Source organism: Eurytemora carolleeae, unplaced genomic scaffold (assembly GCF_000591075.1).
Source record: "Eurytemora carolleeae unplaced genomic scaffold, Eaff_2.0 scaffold154, whole genome shotgun sequence".
Lineage (NCBI taxonomy): Eukaryota > Metazoa > Arthropoda > Copepoda > Calanoida > Temoridae > Eurytemora > Eurytemora carolleeae.
In genome coordinates, this window is record NW_019396344.1 from 615,155 (window position 1) to 636,877 (window position 21,723).

The 21,723-nt window shown below is 31.8% G+C and overlaps 2 protein-coding genes across 7 annotated transcripts; both read right to left on the bottom strand.

Moving 5' to 3' along the window:
- Window positions 1–1,208: 1,208 nt before the first annotated feature.
- On the bottom strand, window positions 1,209–12,045 carry LOC111701389 (PCI domain-containing protein 2). Of its 4 annotated transcripts, XM_023472659.1 has the most exons (18): window positions 11,959–12,045; window positions 11,506–11,583; window positions 11,043–11,145; window positions 10,060–10,377; window positions 9,445–9,534; window positions 9,057–9,156; window positions 8,892–8,992; window positions 8,205–8,371; window positions 7,859–7,942; window positions 6,927–6,986; window positions 6,377–6,439; window positions 5,762–5,847; window positions 5,322–5,374; window positions 3,848–3,906; window positions 3,328–3,396; window positions 2,724–2,798; window positions 2,088–2,166; window positions 1,209–1,534 (listed from the first exon to the last, which is right to left on the bottom strand). In XM_023472659.1, exons 4-18 carry the CDS (start codon window positions 10,093–10,095, stop codon window positions 1,457–1,459), a joined length of 1,200 nt encoding a protein of 399 aa, XP_023328427.1. In that variant the 5' UTR covers window positions 10,096–10,377; window positions 11,043–11,145; window positions 11,506–11,583; window positions 11,959–12,045; the 3' UTR covers window positions 1,209–1,456. The 4 variants fall into 4 exon arrangements, with proteins under 4 accessions (XP_023328427.1, XP_023328429.1, XP_023328428.1 ...); XM_023472661.1 differs by lacking the exons at window positions 1,209–1,534; window positions 2,088–2,166 and adding an exon at window positions 2,369–2,468; XM_023472660.1 differs by lacking the exons at window positions 1,209–1,534; window positions 2,088–2,166 and adding an exon at window positions 2,475–2,589.
- Window positions 12,046–13,092: 1,047 nt separating this feature from the next.
- LOC111701390 (ADP-ribose pyrophosphatase, mitochondrial) lies at window positions 13,093–21,545 on the bottom strand. Of its 3 annotated transcripts, XM_023472663.1 has the most exons (14): window positions 21,369–21,545; window positions 20,223–20,273; window positions 19,514–19,541; window positions 18,419–18,514; window positions 18,008–18,107; window positions 17,553–17,595; window positions 16,779–16,851; window positions 16,431–16,489; window positions 16,233–16,342; window positions 16,063–16,150; window positions 15,438–15,524; window positions 14,468–14,569; window positions 13,982–14,036; window positions 13,093–13,611 (listed from the first exon to the last, which is right to left on the bottom strand). In XM_023472663.1, exons 1-14 carry the CDS (start codon window positions 21,413–21,415, stop codon window positions 13,567–13,569), a joined length of 984 nt encoding a protein of 327 aa, XP_023328431.1. In that variant the 5' UTR covers window positions 21,416–21,545; the 3' UTR covers window positions 13,093–13,566. The 3 variants fall into 3 exon arrangements, with proteins under 3 accessions (XP_023328431.1, XP_023328432.1, XP_023328433.1); XM_023472664.1 differs by lacking the exon at window positions 19,514–19,541 and having other exon boundaries at window positions 21,369–21,389; XM_023472665.1 differs by lacking the exon at window positions 21,369–21,545 and having other exon boundaries at window positions 19,514–19,577.
- Between the last annotated feature and the right edge of the window lie 178 nt (window positions 21,546–21,723).

Sequence of the window (21,723 nt, forward strand, 5' to 3'; positions counted from 1 at the left end):
CCACTATTATATCAAAGTGATTAAATACTAAAGTATATATAAATTGGTCAGTACAGAGTGCATACAGTACAACAGAAACTGGACTCCCTTTGTTTACAAACACAGACTTAGAATTTGTATTTAACTTAAATATAAATTAACGTAAATTAAGATTTCAGAAGTGAATTTTAGCCATTTTACTGAACAATAAATGATTTCAGACAGCACAATAATGCCTGCAAGCATAATCTGTAAAACAAGGAATGCACAATTTGTGATACCGAAAAATGAAGATCTTCGAAATATATCTGTTGGTCTCCACTTTCAATTTTTGTATTTTGACAGATTTAAGAGTGGTTAAGAACTAGACATAGTTTCAAAGATATTAAGAGAGGCGTATTCAGGATTTTTTCCCCAGGAAGGGCTTACATTTCTTTTCTTTCAAGGGGGGGGGGAGGCCAAAACCCCCCCAAAAAGCATATATATTTCACTGCTCCAGGAGGGGGATGAGTCCCAAGTGTTTAAGAAATTCACAAACATATTTCGGAATGGAGTGAGATTTGAAAGAACAAAACTAAACAGCTTTAAAGATAAATTCGTATAGAATTAGAAGTGCCAGGCAAAATCAATGAATTGATTAAGCGACTATATTGTATTTACATATAAACTACATACAAACATACAAAATATTTTGATTTTAATTTTCGAAGTTCTAATTGAAGACGACATTTACATGGGACTTTAGTCTATTTTTTCTAGTCTTCACTTTCCAAAAGAAATCTTTTCATGCAATTATTTCCAAACCAAATAAAACCTTATGGCCCAACCTGTCGTCGTTGCCTTAGCCTGTTCCACTTAAGTATTTATTCACTTTGCTATTATATTGTAATGTACATTGTACAAATACATTTTATTGCGAAGACTCCTCATTTTTATTTATAAGGATATCTTTTCTTTTCTAATTTTCCAATGTCTTGAATATAGTTTTCTCTGATTGATTAAAGGGATTGTATACAAAATTTCAAGAGAACCTCTATTAACACACTGCAATGGCATGTCTGATTCCCAATGGTGGACGGTGGTACCTTTGTAATCTTTATCTGATGAATAAGGAATGAGATAACCATATGCTTCTCTTTGAAAATTAAAGAATCATTTGAAAATACGAGTCATTTTAACTTTTTGTAATTCTCTAAATCTGACAATTCTTCTGTTTTCAATTTCAATAATTTGTTAATGAAAAATATTTATTAAAAAAACCAAATGTAAAAAATAATAACATCTTGAATATTCTTTTTTTCACAGGAATAAGGAGATAATCCATTGCTTGGGAAATAAAAGTTAACGTTTTAGATGCTGATAGTATTGTGGGTTTGAATGGTTTGAGTGGAAATGGAGGAAAATGATTATGATCCATTTCTAGGGATCGAAATAAAAAAGGGGATTATGCCACTAGGGATGGGAATGAATTATGCGGTTATGGCACCCCTACTAACGATGGGAATGGATTCTGTTTGCTGACAACCAGTTTCTGATGCTGATGGGAAATGTATCCCTAGAAATAGAATATAATGACATTTTTTATACTCATAGAAACAAAAAGTTTTAATATTCATTTCATATCCATATATGCAATTCAATTACTACCCCCCCCCCCCCGGAATTATAACTGTTTCTGTTTGTTTAAGTATTAAAAAATTGAATTTAAACCAAAAACCATATATTCCCCAAATGATAACACAAGATGGTTGGATGTATTTTGATCGATTAAAATTTCACTAAAAAAAGCGAGTTTTATGCAAATCCGTGAAATGTAAAAGGAAAACAGTTTTGCCGGTATAAAATGTTACTTATTTGCCTCGTAACAAATACAAATTTGTTATACCCAAGATCTTAAAATTGTGAGTAAAAAAGAGAAATAAAAATTATCTCAAAATTGGATTAAGATCTTTTGCAGAACTTGAAAATATGTATATTTTACACCAAACTTTAAAAAAATGCATTTTAAAAACATCATTCACTGCTTTACGTCCAGCCCCATTAAAATGATCAGAAAATTAATTTTAGAAAATTAATAATTCAATTTCCTCCAAAAAGAAGGGGTTTACCTTGATCTTAGATTCGTAGATTAGGTTTGCAATAATACAGGCTGTCTCCTCATTATCAGCATCTTCTATACCCATTAACCTGGACAATATATATAATACAGGGGTCTCCTCATTATCAGCATCTTCTATACCCATCAACCTGGACAATATATAATACAGGCTGTCTCCTCATTATCAGCATCTTCTATACCCATCAACCTGGACAATATATATAATACGGGCTGTCTCCTCATTATCAGCATCTTCTATACCCATCAACCTGGACAATATATATAATACAGGGGGTCTCCTCATTATCAGCATCTTCTATACCCATCAACCTGGACAATATATATAATACAGGCTGTCTCCTCATTATCAGCATCTTCTATACCCATCAACCTGGACAATATATATAATACAGGGGTCTCCATATTATCAGCATCTTCTATACCCATCAACCTGGACAATATATATAATACAGGCTGTCTCCTCATTTTCAGCATCTTCTATACCCATTAACCTGGACAATATATATAATACAGGGGGTCTCCTCATTATCAGCATCTTCTATACCCATCAACCTGGACAATATATATAATACAATTTTTCATCAAAAATCTTAAAATTAAACACTCCTGAAATAAAAAAAATTACCTGAGAGCAACGGTGAATGCTTCAACACTGACTTGATGCGATTTCATTATTAGATAAACTTTCTTAAACAGGTTTCTGTAAACAAGTGCAATAATAAGATAAACATTCTTAATCAGGTTTCTGTAAACAAGGGCAATTATAAGATAAACTTTCTTAAACAGGTTTCTGTAAACAATTGCAATTGTAAGATAAGCTTTCCTAAACAGGTTTCTGTAAACAAGTGCAATTATAAGATTAACTTTTTTAAACAGGTTTCTTTGAACTAGTGAATTTTAAGATAAACTTTCTTAAACAGGTTTCTGTAAACAAGTGCAATTATTAGATAAACTTTCCGTAATCAAGTGCAATTAATGAAGATGCAAAGGAATTGAGTCTTTGCCACAAACTTTAAATGTTCTAATCCCTATATCTTTGCAACCTGAAAAACGTTGAATTTTCATATTTAGATATTTGATCGAACAAAATTTATAGAAAATCAGAGTTTTTGGCTAAGACTCAATTTTCTTTAGCATTATTTTACCAATTAAACGAAACAAAATGGAATAAAAAAAAAATTTTCTTTTTTGATTCCACAAAAATGTAAATTTTTTGTTGAAAAATCTACCTGTAAGTGATAATCTTGAGTTTCTCGAGAATGAGGAATATTCCCCATTTAATAAACGTCTTCTCTAATCTGAACATTTTTTTTCCTACTTTCGTTTTTATATTTTTAAGCAATAAATCGAAATAATCCTAGATAATTCTAGATGTAATCTAAACTTTTCTTATTTTAGCGTGAATGCAAAATAAGCAAGAATAAAGAACATTAAAGGCAGAATCTTGTTATTTCTTATCTTATAGAATTTGATCATATTTTTTTTCTATATTTTTTTCATGTTTTCAGGAGCACTTAAAAGTATTTAAAGGTTTTTCGCTAAAAAAAGTTTCCGAAAATATGCAAAAAAAAATAATGGATTAATCTTTAACATGTATTAATTATTAAAAAAAAAAACATCTAAAAATCTTGCTTGTAATGTCAAAAAGTTTTATATTGAAAAAATATATATTATATGGAAAATTAGTATTTCAAAAATTCTTAATTATCAAGTCAAAAAGTGGAATAGTAATTTTTCAAAAGTTTTGACCTTTCTAGCTCCTGGTTCAGATGGTGCAGGTTTCCTTCCTTCACAGAGTTCATCACACCCTGTAATGTAGCAGATATTGTCGTTAAAAAGTGTTTCATTAATTTTAACAATTTCCTTCATTGTTACTGAATCAGAAAACCGCAAGTCTCTTGACTTGAAAAAAAACGATCAATTTTCAAAAAGGAACCGATGAATATTAAATTGATTTATGATCAAATAAAAATATGTATGGAATATGCCCCTCCATGAATGAAGAGTCGGTTGAGAAAAAAAACATCTATTGCCCCATATAAACAGAAAAAAAAAACATCTTTTGCCCCATATAAACAGAAAAAAAACATCTATTGTCCCATATAAACAGAAAAAAACATCTATTGCCCCATATAAACAGAAAAAAACATCTTTTGCCCCATTTAAACAGTTAAAAAACATCTTTTTCCCCATAAAAACAGAAAAAACACATCTATTGCCCCATATAAACAGAAAAAAACACATCTTTTGCCCCATATAAACAGAAAAAAACATCTATTGCCCCATATAAACAGAAAAAAACATCTATTGTCCCATATAAACAGAAAAAAAAACATCTTTTGTCCCATATAAATAGAAAAAACCATCTTTTGCCCCATATAAACAGAAAAAAACATCTTTTGCCCCATATAAACAGAAAATAACATCTTTTGCCCCATATAAACAGAAAAAAACACCTATTGCCCCATATAAACAAAAAAAAACATCTTTTGCCCCATATAAACAGAAAAAAAACCATCTTTTGCCCCATATAAACAGTTAAAAAACATCTTTTTCCCCATATAAACAGAAAAAACATCTATTGCCCCATATAAACAAAAAAAACACATCTTTTGCCCCATATAAACAGAAAAAAAAATCTATTGCCCGATATAAACATAAAAAAACATCTATTGTCCCATATAAACAGAAAAAAACATCTTTTGTCCCATATAAACAGAAAAAAAACATTTATTGCCCCATATAAACAGAAAAAAAACATCTATTGCCCCATATAAACAGAAAAAAACATCTATTGCCCCATATAAACAGAAAAAAACATCTATTGTCCCATATAAACAGAAAAAAACATCTATTGTCCCATATAAACAGAAAAAAAAACATCTATTGCCCCATATTAACAGGAAAAAAAACATCTATTGCCCCATATAAACAGAAAAAAATTTAAAATTACGATTAACATAGAATCAGAATATTTTTTACGATTCGCATTTTTAATGAAAGAACTGTTATTCACATTTCAGTGAGTCTTGAGTCTCAAAATACAGTTGAGTACCGTATTACAACGGTACTGCTTCGACCGCAGGATGGTTTAACTCAAAATCGTCAAAATATCTTAATTGGTCTGATGCTCCAGCACAAAACTTGTGAACACTTTATAAATATACGATTTTTTTGACCATATCCAATTTATGGTTTCTGTGTGAGCTAAATCTGTCATTACCTTAAACTCCAGAAGGTCGTACTTTTTCAAGAGGGATTCCTTTGGCATCTGACCTAGATATTATTATTTGAAAAAATTCACATTTGGCTGAAATGCGTTGAATTTGCCCCCCCCCTCTCTACAAAAAAAAAACAAAATAGAAAGGGACGATGGCAGAGTAATTTCAAGTGACAATGACAAGTGACAATTCCCAGTTCACAATGGTAACTTTAAGAATTAATTAGATATCAATGTATATCATTTTTAACTGTGGTTTCTCTACAAAAGTGACTTGGGCATTTCTTTGTCAAGAGTTATCAGGATTGAACACTTTTAAACATTGAAAAACGACAATATCTTCCACATAATTGATCAGATAAAGGTGTCAAGCAAGGGTATCGTTGTGGATCGGACATTGTCCTCTTTGCCTGGAGGGTCCCATTCAATAATTTGAATCCTACCAAGAAGCATCTTGACCGGAATGAGGTATATGAGGATCAACTTCTTATTCTTCTTCATCCTCTGATCACATTTCTCAAATGCATATCTGGATAGATCACGCAGTTCAAATTGATGCTGTATCTTTGAAGAGCTACGCACATCCGCTATACTAAACTTCTGACCTACACTCTTGAGGTTTTACAACTGCTATTTGAGATGTGGCCGTAACGCAAAGCCCCCTAGCCTCTTTTAGCCGTTCGATCGTCCCCCTTTCCTATTCTTGTTGCAGCGCTCGGGCCAGCAATTGTCTTGACCTAACATAACCAATAAAAAATTAATATCTGTCGTAGGTCAGATATTGCAGCAGATCGGAAAGTTAGTTGGTCAGAATTTCAGTAAACGGAATGTTGCATACAGACGTTGTAACTTAACCGTTAAAGTACTTTAAAGTCATTAAAACTAAATAAGTTCATAAAAACTTTAAACGTAGAGTATTCGATTATTCCCTTATATAATTCGACTTAATGATTTAGTGAACAAAAATACAAAATACAAATGGAACTGAGATTTATTTTTATTTAAAACTTCAATTTAAACTATCTAATTATTATGACATAATTTGAACTGAAGATTTCCTTAGGTACTCTTCCGCCTCTCTGAAGTTGTAGTCAAACATATACTTCCGCCCCACATAGTACCTAAACATAGACATATACTTCCGCCCCACATAGTACCTAAACATAGACATATACTTCCGCCCCACATAGTAACTAAACATAGACATATACTTCCGCCCCTCATAGTACCTAAATATACACATATACTTCCGCCCCTCATAGTACCTAAATATACACATATACTTCCGCCCCACATAGTACCTAAACATACACATATACTTCCGCCCCACATAGTACCTAAATATACACATATACTTCCGCCTCACATAGTACCTAAATATTCCCATATACTTCCGCCCCACATAGTACCTAAATATACACATATACTTCCGCCCCACATAGTACCTAAATATACACATATACTTAGGCCTCAAATAGAGTACCAAATTCCTAAACGTACATATAATATAATTAAAAGAGATATTTTCAACACAATTTATAATTTTTTAATCTTTATGCCGAAATGAAATTGACAAAAAGCTTTTTTAATTGTAAATGGTGTTGTTACCTGTAGGTTACTAACTGAGACTTCTTAAACCTATCTTTAAAAGCTGAAGATTCAATGGCTCTGAGAAAATTCAACTCATGGAACAAAAATACAAGAATTTAAAGATAAATTGTGATATTTGAAAAACCCACATTTTTATACTTTTTCTAGCAACAATTTTAGCTTTTCAATGTTGCTGTTGTCAAGTGGCCTGAGCTGAAAACTTTAGAATGGTGGATATCAGGATTAAGGCTTAAACCACTATTTTCAAACTAAGTTTCTTAATATCCAGTTTAAATATTGCTTGTTCTCCACATGAATTTAAACTCCAGAGAAGTTAACCGATCGGATATCTGGATATTTCATTCTAAAGTTTTCAGCTCAGTTTTCTTTCGTAATTGGAAAACCCAACATTTTGCGGATTTTTTATGAACATTGAGTGATTTCAACATTTTTTAAAATATTACTTTGTTAATATAAAGATAACCAAAGTAATAGTGAGTGAGTACATACAGGTTGAGATTCCAGAGACGACTGTACGGAATTTATTAAGTCTTTGACCTTACACTTAAGGTTTTATGCGGCTTTAAACTAATTTATCGTCATAGTAGAAGTCTCTTCCTTTGAGGGACACCCTGTAAGTTTAAAATTTACGTAAACACAGTACAATCAATATAATAAAGCTCTTATATTTATGTGTCCTCTGGCTGGCTGGCCCACTGGACCAAATAGGCTGAATTTTTTTAAGGAAACCCGTGGCTACCCTGGGGGTAAAATTGTTTTTTTTTGCATTTTAATTTCTACGGGTAACGCCGGGCATCAGCTAAAAAAAAAATTTAATACATAGCGCGGTTGAACAGCGGGATTACCTATGACTATAATTAAAAATATAAACCTGGACAACACCGGGTTTCCAAGATAGTTGTAAATTAACCAGTACATGAGCTGAATCCCTGATGAGAGGTTTGCAGAGATGAAGTTTATTTACTTTAAAATAGATCTTGAACAGCTGGTTCACAAGATTCAGCATTCCCCATCTTAACAATTATTAATAGAAATTTTTAAAACAATATTTTTCGGAAATAAGTAAATCCTACAAATTAGCGTTACTTTTCTTTGAAACTGGGTAACTACTGTTTTTTATTTACTTTTACATTCAGCATAAAATTTAAATCTATTTTTATTTTTTATGTCAACAAGTAAACGTGCTCCTATGGCGTACTCAGGAATTTGTCCAGGGGAGGGATGAGTACATCTTTAAACCCATAATAATTTTTTAGGTTAGAAAAATTATCTCACTTCTTTGACAGTTCTTCTGCTGATCTAGCATCAGCAGCACAGACCCTGAAACAGGCCATTATCCCCTCACTAGCTTTCTCCAGAGTTTGTCCTGTGTTGTTCTTCCCACCCTTCGTCTTCTGCTGGTCAGCTCGTAGAGCAAACTTACGCAGGTCCAGGCACACAACCTTCAATCAATCAATCAATTTTAAAATCAATTTTAAAACTTAATAAAATGAATACCTTACAATTATAAAACCAATCGGTTTGAGTTCAATGTGAATTTTATCAGTTAAGTGGACTGTGAGCCTTTTTTTAAAGTGACCCTCCATACAAAGATGACAATGCCCGGTTTACAACGATACCATTAAAAGCTTTTCCCGATCAAGTATGAATTATTTATTAATATTAAATTTGTTTGCTCATTTCTACTGCAGTAAATCATATGGAAACTATTTTTCTTTTATAGATCAGACAAAGCTTTTAAGGGTATCCATAACTATATAATGTACGACAAAATGTCAATATTAACAGCAGCAAACATTTTAAAAGATAACAATTTAAAAAAATCCGTGATACAGAATTGTTTTTAGCCAAGTAAGATCATTCTAACTTTGGCCTAAGATAATCAATTTTTAATTACATAGAAAGAAAACAGAAATTTCGCTACTCTGAATTTATATCTTGCAAATTTTTCTACTTTTCTACCTGCATAACAGGAAGCAGCCAATTTTCATCTTTACATGAGCTGAGCAGTCGGGCGAAGCTGTTAACAACTATTTCTTGGCATTTGAAAGCTTCTGTGAACTCTAAATGTAAAAGTTAATTACAAAAATCCGCAAAAAATCTCGGTTTATTTTAACGCTTTTTTACCTGAGTTTGCCCAAGCCCAGCAAGCGCGCAAATGCGCCGCAACCATTTCATCAAGAGGCTGATCGATCACGCGCTCTACTGCAGCCTCAGGCTCTTGAACCTATCATAGATCAAATTAGACACATCAATCAATCAATCAATCAATCAATCAATCAATCAGGTTTTTGTCGTTTTTTTAAGTTAAAAAGTGCTTAATTCTGATAATTTATTTATGTTTTCCCAAAGCATAAATCACAATTAAAAATAATCAGTTTTCAAAATTAATTTTAATAAACATTGATTACTAATTCATGCCTGATCAGACAAAACTGTTCAGGGTACTGTGGTGAATCGGACTTTGCCCTTTACAACAAATAATAATCAATAAATTTAGTCCAGAAGAGTTGACCTGGAGCCTGCTGTTGGCAATATGACTGTCCTCGAAAGAGAGAAGAATAGAGAGATTGAATCCATCGTAGTTTTCATAAGCAACAGCAACCTACAACAACAATTATAATTTAATTTAAATTTTAATATTTAGAAGAATTAAACTAATTAATCTTTAATTTCATCGTAACATAAAGACAGAAAAAGTAAAAACTAGACTGAGCTAGGAACTTTTAAGCTGGATACTCATAATCTCGATCTATTGATCTCGATATCCACTGTGAGCAATTTTAATATTGAGGATCAATGCTTAATCTCTTCATTTTAGTAACCGTATAGGGTAGGATTACCATGCGGGATATCGAATAAAGTTTAATCTAATCTGCAGAACAAAAGATCAACCATTGATCTCGATATCCACAACGCACAAGTTCCCAGCTCAGAGAAGAAATAAGATTATTTGAAAATCAGATTTTTATTAAACATCACGATGCAATCCAACAGGAAGACTTTTAAAAATGTTGGCAAAATATTTTGTTTTAACTTTTTCACATTTTTCATCTATCCAATTTATATTTTTTGGGGGGAGGGGGTAGGGGGCTTTTTAACAAAAATCCTTTTAAAAAATATGTTATACCTTTGAGAGGTAAGCATTTAAAGAGATTCCCGTCATCTTAAATCTGAAAACATTTATATATTTCAAAAAATATAAAAATTTAGCAAAATTTCGAAAGTTATTTAATTAGATCTGGGAATTCCGTTGAATATGAAAACAATGCCTTAATTTCTTGAACAAATCCATTTTCAAAGAATTAGAATTTATGAATCCCAAGATAAATCTGAAAGAACTTCTTCTACGGGGGTGAGGACTCCGTGAGCTTTGCAAAATCTATCACGTCGCCATGCTTCTTCTTGTCAAATATAACCAGTCTCCTATCCTTGTACTTCTCAGGAGCTGGAACAACAAATAAAATTAAATAAATTCTAAGGCCATTCCTTTTAAACGAAGTCTGTTCTTTTGAGATACTTTGAGTGACGATAGATTGGCCTCTAGATGTCTCATGTAAGTTTATTATCTGATAGATAAATAACTAATGTTGAAAAGAAAAATCCTCTGAACAACAAACAAACAATGTATACATACACAAAGTACGTTTTCTTCCAAGTGCTACAATGCTATAACAGATGACGTTTCAGATTGTGTGCGTCACACTTATCTCTCGCGTCCCAATTATCTATCTATCAGATAAGAATCTTGCGTGCGTCATCTAGGGGCCAAGCTATCGTCCGTCTTTCGGGACTTTCGGGCGGAACCTTGTTATTTCAGAAAACGTACGAAGGATGAACTACAAAAAAATAACAATTTAAAGCGAACCAAAAACCCTTTGAATAATGAATATAACGAAATACGGATAATTATTGAATCCTCCATAATTTCATATTTATAGGGAATCAGGAATGAAAATTAAAGAAATTAGGAATGAAAATTTAAAAAATTAACAAATTACGTTATTATCTGAACTCTTATGGTAGGTATAATCTTGAACTTTGTACATGTAGGGGCGGGGGGGGGGGGGTCTGATACTTTTAATCTAATAAATCTCTTAAAACTAAAATTACCTAATTGTGTAGATTCCCTGACCTCTAGGTCTGCTCTGACCGCTGACCAAACTCCGTCATCTGTTGAAGTGTACAGATGATAAAATCCATTCCCATTAGGACCCTTAACATACAAATATCTATGCATAAATTTAGCTTGACTGTCGCTATTTGTATCTAATAAACGTCAAAAAGACTGAAACGAAAGGGCTAAAATGTTATTGAAATGGCCCCTAACACAGCAACAGCTAAACGCTAAAGTATTAAACTGAATTAGGGGGCGCAAAACACATTTAAAGTCTGTTTGCAGATATGTATACAATACATATACAATGTTTTTTAAATACAATCTTCTAAATAATAAATTACATGGAAATATATACTTTCTTTTAATATTTTAAAAAAATTCCCCACCCCCTTCCCCTTAATTTTCTTACTACTAAGGCGAGGATAATTCTTAAATTAAATAAACAAAGAAACCTACCTTTACTGGGATTTTATAAATAGTCTGATTTTCCTTTTTAATAAGAGAATTTACATCAGAAGAATCTATTTTAAAATCCTGAAAATAAACAAAATATCACTGTATAAAATTTGTTCTAAAGAGACGCCAAAGCAGTTTTAAGTAACCCTATATTTGAGAAGTGTCAAGTACAATTAACAACGGTACCCTTTTAACCGTTATCTGGGTAATATAATAAGTCATGATATCATCCTTCGTCGTGTCTAATTTATAAATGGTGAGAATTCTGTGGTAGAAAGCAGAAAGAAAACAAACAGTTGAAAATTATCAATTTTCAGAGAGAAAACAAGAATTTCTTTAAAATCCTTGGTTTGAAAAATATTTGAAGGGCACCGTTGTGAATCGGAAATTGCGCTTTTACATAAAGGGTAAATTTAAAAATAGCCTGACATTGTCTTTAAGAATTTAGATCACCTTTATAGGGTTTCCTAAAATATGGAGTGCCCCTGGATTCTTCTTTAGTATTATTAACGCACTTTTCACGACGGGGGTCTCCTACTTTATAATCAATTTCTTTTAAATTATGTCTTCTTTTATACTTAATTACAAATATAATTTGTTCGTTTGTTTATATCTATCAAATTAAACGCCGAACCGATTAAATTAAAACCCGATGGGTGATTTGATATGACCCCGGAGTAACCCTACCGTCAACATTTGAACATTTCCGAAATCCCCCCAAAAAAATTGAAAATCTGCAAAAATTATTTTGTTTTTTTAAAAACTTATGCTGACCCCAATTTTTTTAAATAGGCAAATTACATCAAGATCTCTGAAAGTCAAGAGTAAAAATACGTCAAGATCTCTGAAAGTCTAGAGTATAAATACGTCAAGATCTCTGAAAGTCATATATCATTAAGAAATTATTTCCCTTAAACTTATTTTGCAGTCTAGAATTGATGTTTAATCCAGCAAGACCTAAATAAATCAATTATCACAATGTATTATATGTCTGAAAGCTTAACTTCATGCGAAGACCGATTCAAAAAGGTATCATTAAATGCTTTATTTTATCAAGTTAGGTTACTAATTTCTGATTACATTAATTATGATTTATCTACTAAAGTGACTTCCGCATTTCCACTTCAGGGAAACATTCAGCAATTATCAGAATTAACCACTTTTTAACCCAGAAAAACGGCAATTTTTCCACAATGTTGATCAGATAAAGATTTTAAAGGCCCTGCTGTCATTTGGACATTGTATCTTTGCATTGAGGTAAACTTTAACACGTACAGTCCCTTTAATAAAGGAAATATTCACTTAAATAATCAATTTAGCAATCAACCTATTTATTTTTTTATCAAATATTATGAAGCCTATCCAATCTTAAACAATATTCAAACACAATTATTTTATTTTTCTTTATTTTATAACTTTATGCTAAGCGAAACTTTTTTTTCTAATATCTTACAGGTCTTGAAATTTCTAGCTCATTTAAACACCGTAAATAAAATTCAAACTATTATTTAACCTACTATCATTCCTCCGACTCCCGCTATTCCCATTAAATCACGATTAGAAAATCGCCGAAAAAACATTTTGATCTGAAAATTCTAGGTCTAATCGTCTTTATGTCGTTTGAAAAATCAAAACAAATATAATAAAATCAGACAAATCACAGATAGTATCTAATGGACGGAACAAATGTCAATATTTAAAATCTTATTATAACTAAAATGTGAACATAACTAATGTTACAATAAGAGATAAAAAGTTATTAAAATTAATATGCAACCATTAATCAAAAAATTTTAATAATTGTGCGTGCAAGAAACTTGAAAACATGGTATTTTAAGTGTTTAATCATAAGAAATGCACAAGAAATGATGAAGATTGATTTATCAGGATTTCCAAACTACTGTGATTGTACTTCAATAGAGTATTGTAGCCACTTCGCCATTTTGTTCCTTTAATCAGCTGTCTTTCTGATTGGCGCCATTGTGTTCATAAAATCAGCTGAATTTCTAGCTAACGCCATTTTGTAACTAAATCAGCCATTTTATTCTTAATTACAATGATTTACCAATGCGCTTCCAGCTTTTCTGCAGTTTTCTGGATAAAATCCTGGAATTAAAAAGGTGAGTGTGAAACAATCCTGATTCTGAAAATTATAAATATGAACATTTCATAAAGGTATTAAGTAATTGCCACAAACTTTGATTTTCTAATACCTTTATCATTGTAACCTAATGTCGTATACCTTTAATATTTCAAACTATGAATTTTGTTAGATCAAATAATTTAAGCTTGAAATATCTAAGGTTTACGCCCTCAGGTTGCAAAGATATTAAGATTAGAAAATTTGAGTTTGTTGCAAAGACTCAATTCCTTTGGAAAACGTGATCTTACAATTTTAAAAATGTTTTAAATTAAAGAAGAAGAATTGATTTAGAGTTTTCAGCACAACGTGGAAGTTTATTATTTTATTACTAACCTTATGACTAGCGTACAAAGTTATCATTCCACTTATAGGTTTCCATTCAAGGCTCCTATAATTATGTTTTTGAACTGTTTTGCAAAAATTATGGAAAAATAATTCAACTATTTATAATTTGGGTAAATCTAAATTTCTAAAAATCTTTTGATATACAATTAATGTAACCAGTAAAAGGTCAATTTCCATACTCTACATGAAATTCAACTAGACTAGACTAAAAAGTCAAAACTACTTTGACCTTATTAAAGGTTTTATTTGTATTCTACTAATTTCGTATACAGGGTTACCCTCAAAGAATGAGATATAAAAGACGCCTGTTTGTAATTTGTACTGTCAGCTTCCTTATTTTTAAACTTGTTTCTTTCGTTTGCAAATCATTTATTAATTAAAGGACTTTATTAAAGAGAAACCACTTAATTTAACCCACACAACAGTTCCCAGCTCAGGATAGATACTTTGGAAGTAATTCTATTATTTACTAACTTTGCATCATCCCCAGCCTTGAGTTGCCATCTCCCAACCTTCTCCCCTGTATCATCGTGAAAGTTGACCGCTACAGTTTCCATCCACGCGTTATCTGTATTCCTGAAGGTCAAGAGTCGAAGTAATTTCAATACCCTTAAAATGGTGTTAGGTACTTTCCCAAAGGCGACTTCCCAAGTGACAATTTCGCAAGTGGCAACTTCCCAAATGTGCAATTTCCCAAACGGCAATTTCACAAACGTTAGGGAAGTTGCTAGTTGGGAAAAATCCTTTGGGAAAGTACCTAACATTCTTAAAACTAGGGCTAGGCAACGTTCCATTAACGAACGGCAAATTTTGAAATCGTTAACAAACGGAAATTACCGTTCACGAGGACAAAATAACGGCGACAATCGTTAATTTTTTTCTTAAAATTGCAAGAATCTTAAAGAAAATAAGATAACATTGTATATTTTGAAATGTTTTTTTTTTAATTATGTTACATAATTAAATGTTTTGAAATGTTTAAATTTTGTATGAAGTCTTCTTGGAATATTCACCGCTATCCTTATTTTTATGTTTATTTTTTTTTCTCTCAGTCAAAATATTTAGCATAGTTAGGAAAGCAAATGTTTTCCAAGTTGATAATTTTAAATATTTACTTTTTCCCCTAGGCAGATAATAAAAGCAAACAAAAAAGTTGTTAAAACGATCTTTTTTCTTTGTTTTCCATTTTTAAGAATATTGCAAAGTTCAATAAAAGTAAACTTTAATAAAAGTAAACTGTAATAAAAGTAAACTTTAATAAAAGTAAACTTTAATAAAAGTAAACTTTACTAAAAGTAAACTTTACTAAAAGTAAACTTTACTAAAAGTAAACTTTAATAAAAGTAAACGTTCACAGTTTTGAACTGTTTGGAGTTTTTAAAAAACCAACCAACGATAAAAACACTAGTTATGTTCATAATAAAAATGCTAAATATTGCAATACCTTGGATCGTCAACATATCCTTTATATATTTCTTCTCCATTTAAGAAATATTCATCCAACATCTTTGCATTCTTTGCATTCTCTTCTCTAAAGATTAAATAGACTAACATTGAATTAATGCTCATTTTCTACATTAAAAAGTTGCAATCTTAGGCGAAATTTTTGTCGCTTTTTCAAAAGACATTTTGTTATAATCACACTTTTATATTCACATCTTTTGTCCTAGCAACTATAAAATATGGTATAGTGCTTAAATAGCTTAATAAATCTCTTCTGCGGATCATATTTAGGACAAATTTCGTGATGTTATGCGACTCATTCTATGAATAAAAATTGCTTTTTACTTTTTTTAGTTTTTGTATTACTCCAAGGACCTATAAGGGTTTGTGGTAGGAGTTATAGTGGTTAAACATATAAAATCTGCATTGGAAGTTTCTCATTATTATTCTGTTAGTAAAACAAGGCAGATTTAATGCATGAAAGTATGAATATATATTCAAAGATGGGTCTCTGTTATTTTTTTTAAAGGCATGTTATCATTTGATGTTAAAAATATTCTTTTCTAATTTTTGGGAATTTTTACCTAAAATTAGTTTATTTTGTGTTCAATATAAAATAGAATTACTCGTTTTTAGTGGTAGAGTCCATAGCTTCCTCCATAAATTCTCTTTTAAGTGTAGCCGACACTGTTTCTCCAGGATCTACCATCCCTCCTGGAAGTTGCAAAATTCAACTAATTACAGAGACACCTAGTGGTTACTTTAAAAACTTATTAGTAAAGAGGTTTATCCGAACCTGGAATAGCCCAACCGCCGCCATCTTTTCTTTCAATGCTGACAAACTCGAGGATTTTCCTCCCAGTACTCTGGTTTATTTCCACCACTCCTTCCTTATTCCTTCTCCAACTCAAATAATAGTGTTCCCGAATAATGATTTGAAAAAAAGACCAAAAAGATATGAAAAAATACCCCCCTCCCCATCCCAACATCTTACCGAGTGACTATTGGATCGGCAGCATGATTGGGACCCCATCTTCCTAACACACCTCGACCCTATATTAATTAGTCAATCAATTTCCTAATTTATCAATCAATCAACCAATTTAATATTTTATAAATCAGACAATGAGTCTACTAATTCATCAATCAATCAATCAATCTAGTTATGATTCAATCAATCATTTTGAAATAAATACATCAATCAATCAATCAATTATTCATTTAATTGGTCAAACAATCAATCAAGAACTCAACCTATTAAAAAGATGTCAATTGAATTAAGAATTTTTCAAGCAACAAGGGTCAAACTATCGTCCAATAATTCGACTACAATATTGTAAACCTGAATTCCTGTTCTTCCTTCAGGGTTTCTAGGAGCCCCATCCACAACACTGTATTCGCCATTAAAACTTTTCCTGTAAGAAAACCAAGATGACTGTTCCTTTAAATTATCATGCAAAATTTTTATTCTCATCCAAGTGCGTTGTCAGCTTGTCATTCTTCACAAAACATTCGTGGATTTCTACAACCCAAAAAGTGTCTCAGATTTTTCCAACAAGATTTGAATATGAAAAAAGAAATAAAAAAATTGCTGAGGACGGTCAGAGAGGCTCTTAGATCAATTATGATTTTCATAGATTTAATTAAATCTGTTTTTCCTGGTGAGATAAAATGAAATAAGCCAATAAAATACAGAGGTCGAAATTAATGAATAGAGAGAAATTAGGTCAACCACTCCTCTTCTTGAATTCCGAACTCTAGTCGCACAATTTAAAGAAACTGTTAGCGTAATTACAAAGATGGCAATGCCCGATTTACAACGGTACCCTTGAAACCTCAATATGATCAAAAATGTAAGAGTAACTGTATTTGTTCAAACTCAAAAGGTGTTAAATTCTGACATTTTCTCCATTGCTTCTTAAAAGCAAGAAATGAGCAAGTCACTTTAGCAAAGAAGCCACAAATGAAAATAAACAGCTTAAAGAATAAAACAATGATATACAATTAAAACTTGACAGGCAAAGCTTTTAAGGCTAGTTGTAAATCGGGCATTGTCATCTTTGAACGGGGGGGGGGGGCAATTGAAACGATACTTTGTACTGTTCCTTAAATTCACCTGTTTACTTTCCCATCCACACTGTTCCATTTTGGATCAAATCCTATATAGTAAAATAAAATAATTTTTAAATGTAAAAAAAATTACTGATGAAATTTTTGCCTTCATGGCTTGTTTTATTAAAAGTTTACGCAGCGGATAGCATTGCTTGAATCCGGATCCAACAGTTTTTGGGTTTTTGAATCCGGATCCGCAAAAATATGCGGATCCACAGATCCAGATCAAAGGGCAAAATAGCAACCAAAAACTGCAACAATATCCCCTAATTCAGGAGTCACATGTATATATGTTTTTTAGAATAACCCCCTCCCCCGGCGAAAATTAAAAAGTTGACATCAACTAGAAGGTTTTACCCCTTCTATATATTTCTAAAATAATCAATCTAAAAATATTTTAGAGGAGGGGAGAAGGGGAGTGATATATTATACAAAATATACACCCCTGTAGATCCCTACCTGGAGTCCCTAGGGGTGGATCCGCCCATGTGGCGGTTAGCACAAAGGGAGCTGTGAACTCTACAGGTTTATAATCTTCCCAAACCTCACTCCAGTTAACCTGAAAGCATAAAGTAATTGGACGGCTTTATGGTGTCAACTACTTCCACTCAGGCATAAAAGCATCATCCATCTTCTTCAGAAGGAGACAGGATTGTGGACAGGGTGTATAATAATTAATAGATAAGTCAACAGGGTTACCCATAAAGGATGAGACTGTAATGACAACCCAAAACTCTTTAATATGACGATTCCAAGGTTAAATTAGTTGATGAATGTGCAAAAAAAGAAACTAGTTTATAGTTACAGGGGGGTCCGTCCTAGTATACGATTTTTGGACGAAATGAATTTTATTAATTAAGGATTTACTACCTTGTCCTCAGGAACCGATGTCCTTGTTACAACCGTGTCCTCATTCATCCGAACCGGGTATATACTTGTCCTAGCCTTGATATGCATCTTACAAACCTAGATAATAGATATATACTTGTCCTAGCCTTGCATCTTGCAACCCTAGATATGTACTTGTCCTAGCCTTTATATGCATCTTACAAATCTAGATATTAGATATATACTTGTCCTAGCCTTGCATCTTGCAACCCTAGATATATACTTGTCCTAGCCTTGATGTGCATCTTGCAAACCTAAATATATACTTGACCTAGCCTTGATATGCATTATACATCTTGCAAATCTATATATATACTTGTCCTAGCCTTGATATGCATAATGCATCTTGAAAACCTAGATATATACTTGTTCTAGCCTTGATATGCATTATGCATCTTGCAAACCTAAATATATACTTGTCCTGGCCTTGATATGCATCTTGAAAACCTAGATATATACTTGTCCTTCCCTTGATATGCATCTTGCAAACCTTTATATATACTTGCTTGATGTGCATCTTGCCTAGATATTTACTAGTCCTAGCCTTGATACACATCTTACAAATCTAGAAATATACTTGTCCTAGCCTTGAACTTCTTCAAGCATAAATATATACTTGTCCTAGCCTTGATACGCATCTTACAAACCTAGAAATATACTTGTCCTAGCCTTGAAAGACATCTTATTCTTGCTTAGATATAAACTTGTCCTAGCCTTGATATGCATCTTACAAACCTTGAAATATACTTGTCCTAGCTTTGAACTTCTTCAAGCATAAATATATCCTTGTCCTACCCTTGATACGCATCTTACAAACCTAGAAATATACTTGTCCTAGCCTTGAACTTCTTCAAGCACAAATATATACTTGTCCTTGCCTTGATATGCAGCTTACAAACCTTGAAATATACTTGTCCTAGCCTTGATATGCATTTTATAAACATAGATATATACTTGTCCTAGCCTTGACATGCATCTTACAAACCTTGATATAATATTGCCTTAGCCTTGATGTTCTTCTAACATAGATATACATATGTTGAATTAAACAATACATATATATTTCTTACATTTTACCTGAAAATATTCTGGACGGAGGAGTCCTCTAAATTAAATATTTTTAATATTTAGAATTATCAACCTAACAATACCGTCCTTTATGCTATGAAAGGGGTATTTTTTTCTTAAAAATCATTTTTTTCTCAATCCCCATTTAAAAAACCATTTTACCCCCCAAATGATGGGAATGCAAAATTGGTTGAAGTTTTATTCGCTAAGTTGGGGTCAGAAAAACTAACAATGAGGTTCAAAACTTTATTCCACCTCACCCCCTTTTCTTCCCATGAGCCTCAAAATAAATTTTCTTGAATGTGTTTACCCCTCTATCTTGATCTAACTCCCAAGTGTCTATTAATTCATAGGTGAGGGTCAATTTTAACATTTAACAATAAAAAAATCTAAGTTCTAGAGCATTTTTTTAAATTTTTACTTTACGTTTTCTTCTTTTTTATCTGCGGTGAAAACCGGTACAGTGAGAATCAGAAACCCCTAGAACAGGAAGACGACTTACAGACTTAAGTTATGATTTAAAACCCAGCATGCCATAAAATAGGGGTCGTCATAAGACGCAGCAATTGTTTAATTTAACAGACCCCATGAATTTTATTTAATTAAGTAAGTTACAAGAAAAATTGTTTTCTTTGTTACAAAATCAAATACAAGGAAGCATTGTTTTAATGTCGTCTTTATATAGCACAGTTTAAAGGTAATATTAGGACGAATATACCTGATATAGTTGTGTAAACTGTTTACTCCAATTCCAACTTCAATCAACTGTCTACAACATAAAACTAGTAGATAAAGGGAATATTAAAAAAATGTTTCTATACTGAAAATTTTTGTTAATCAAAGATAAAATCAGAATGTTCGCTAAGAAGTATTTTTTTCTCTATGTTCAATTAAATTTGCAGTTGCAAAATTTTCCGGATTTTCCTTTAAGTGAATATTTTCCGATCTGTGACTAATAACCAACTTATCAATTTAGTAAAAAATAAAAAATAAAACAATAAAAGATGCAAAAAAGTATGAATCGAACGAACAGACTAGAGCGGTATAATATGTTACATATACAAAATTGGTCCCGGGGTATATCTTTGCTTTAAAATCATTTCTCCAGATTTTGGGGGAAATAAATGATTTAAATTTATATTATTCAAAGCTTTTTGACAACTACGCAGTTCGCCTCAAACTCAAATTTGCAACCAAATATTCTTAACAATTCTGCAAAATCACATTTATAAGTTTGAAAGGAGCAAATGAGTATTGAAAAGGAATGAAAAGATGGATGAATGAGGATGAAATCAATGGATGAATGAGGATGAAATCAATGGATGAATGAGGATGAAATCAATGGATGAATGAGGATGAAATCAATGGATGGATGAATGAGGATGAAATCAATGGATGAATGAGGATGAAATCAATGAATGAATGAGGATGAATACAAACCTAAATAAGCAAGTTACAGAAGTGTAGCTTTAACTTAACTTCAATGTGGCCTGAATCATTGAGAAAATGAGAATGATAAAAAGGATGAATGAATGGGACGAATAAATGAATGAGGACTTTAAGGGCGCTTCGCCCTCATCTTCTATTTTTATTGTGAACATGTTCTCTCTGTGTATTTTAACTAAAAATTTCGTGAATTTTCTAAAATTTAATGAACATCGAATTTTGATAGGAGACAAATATTTGAAATTTTTATCATTCATAAACCTTCCTGGGGCCACGTGAGGTCCCACACAAAATTTGGGCCTGATAGGTTTAGTCATTTATTATATACAAACAAACAGACAGCCACCCAAGCTAAGCTTACACACAAATGGCCCCTCAAAGATGTTGATTGTGGAGAGCTGAATCATTATAAGCTCACCCTCTACACACACTTGCAACTAGTAAACAGAGAGTCTTCGTCAACATTCGTCCCCGCACATTTTTCTGAAATTAAAAACCGTGGCATTCTCTTCTAAAATCATTCATTGATCATCTTTCAGTTGAAAGTGGTTTTTTAAAAGTATTTTGGAGAAATATTATTTTCTCTTTTTTCTCTTTCTTTTACCTTTTTTAAACATTCCGAATTTAATTCCAAATTTTTTGTTATCTCTGTTCTGGCTCATGTCATTTTTTTCTATTGAAATTTTAAAGAAAATATCTTGGAATATAGATTATTTAGCTACAAATCAAGATCTTCTTGAATTGAAATTTTACTTTAAAAAATAATTTAATTT

Coding starts and splice junctions, on each gene's coding strand:
- LOC111701390 (XM_023472663.1), bottom strand. CDS start 21,415: ATGTTGACGAAGACTCTCTGTTTACTAGTTGCAAGTGTGTGTAGAGG. Junction 18,108..18,418: donor CATCGGTTCCTGAGGACAAG/GTAGTAAATCCT, acceptor TTATGCTTTCAG/GTTAACTGGAGTGAGGTTTG. Junction 16,151..16,232: donor CGGCGGTTGGGCTATTCCAG/GTTCGGATAAAC, acceptor TGCAACTTCCAG/GAGGGATGGTAGATCCTGGA.
- LOC111701389 (XM_023472659.1), bottom strand. CDS start 10,095: ATGACGGGAATCTCTTTAAATGCTTACCTCTCAAAG. Junction 3,397..3,847: donor CTGAACCAGGAGCTAGAAAG/GTCAAAACTTTT, acceptor AAAAATGTTCAG/ATTAGAGAAGACGTTTATTA. Junction 2,167..2,723: donor GCATTCACCGTTGCTCTCAG/GTAATTTTTTTT, acceptor TATATTGTCCAG/GTTAATGGGTATAGAAGATG.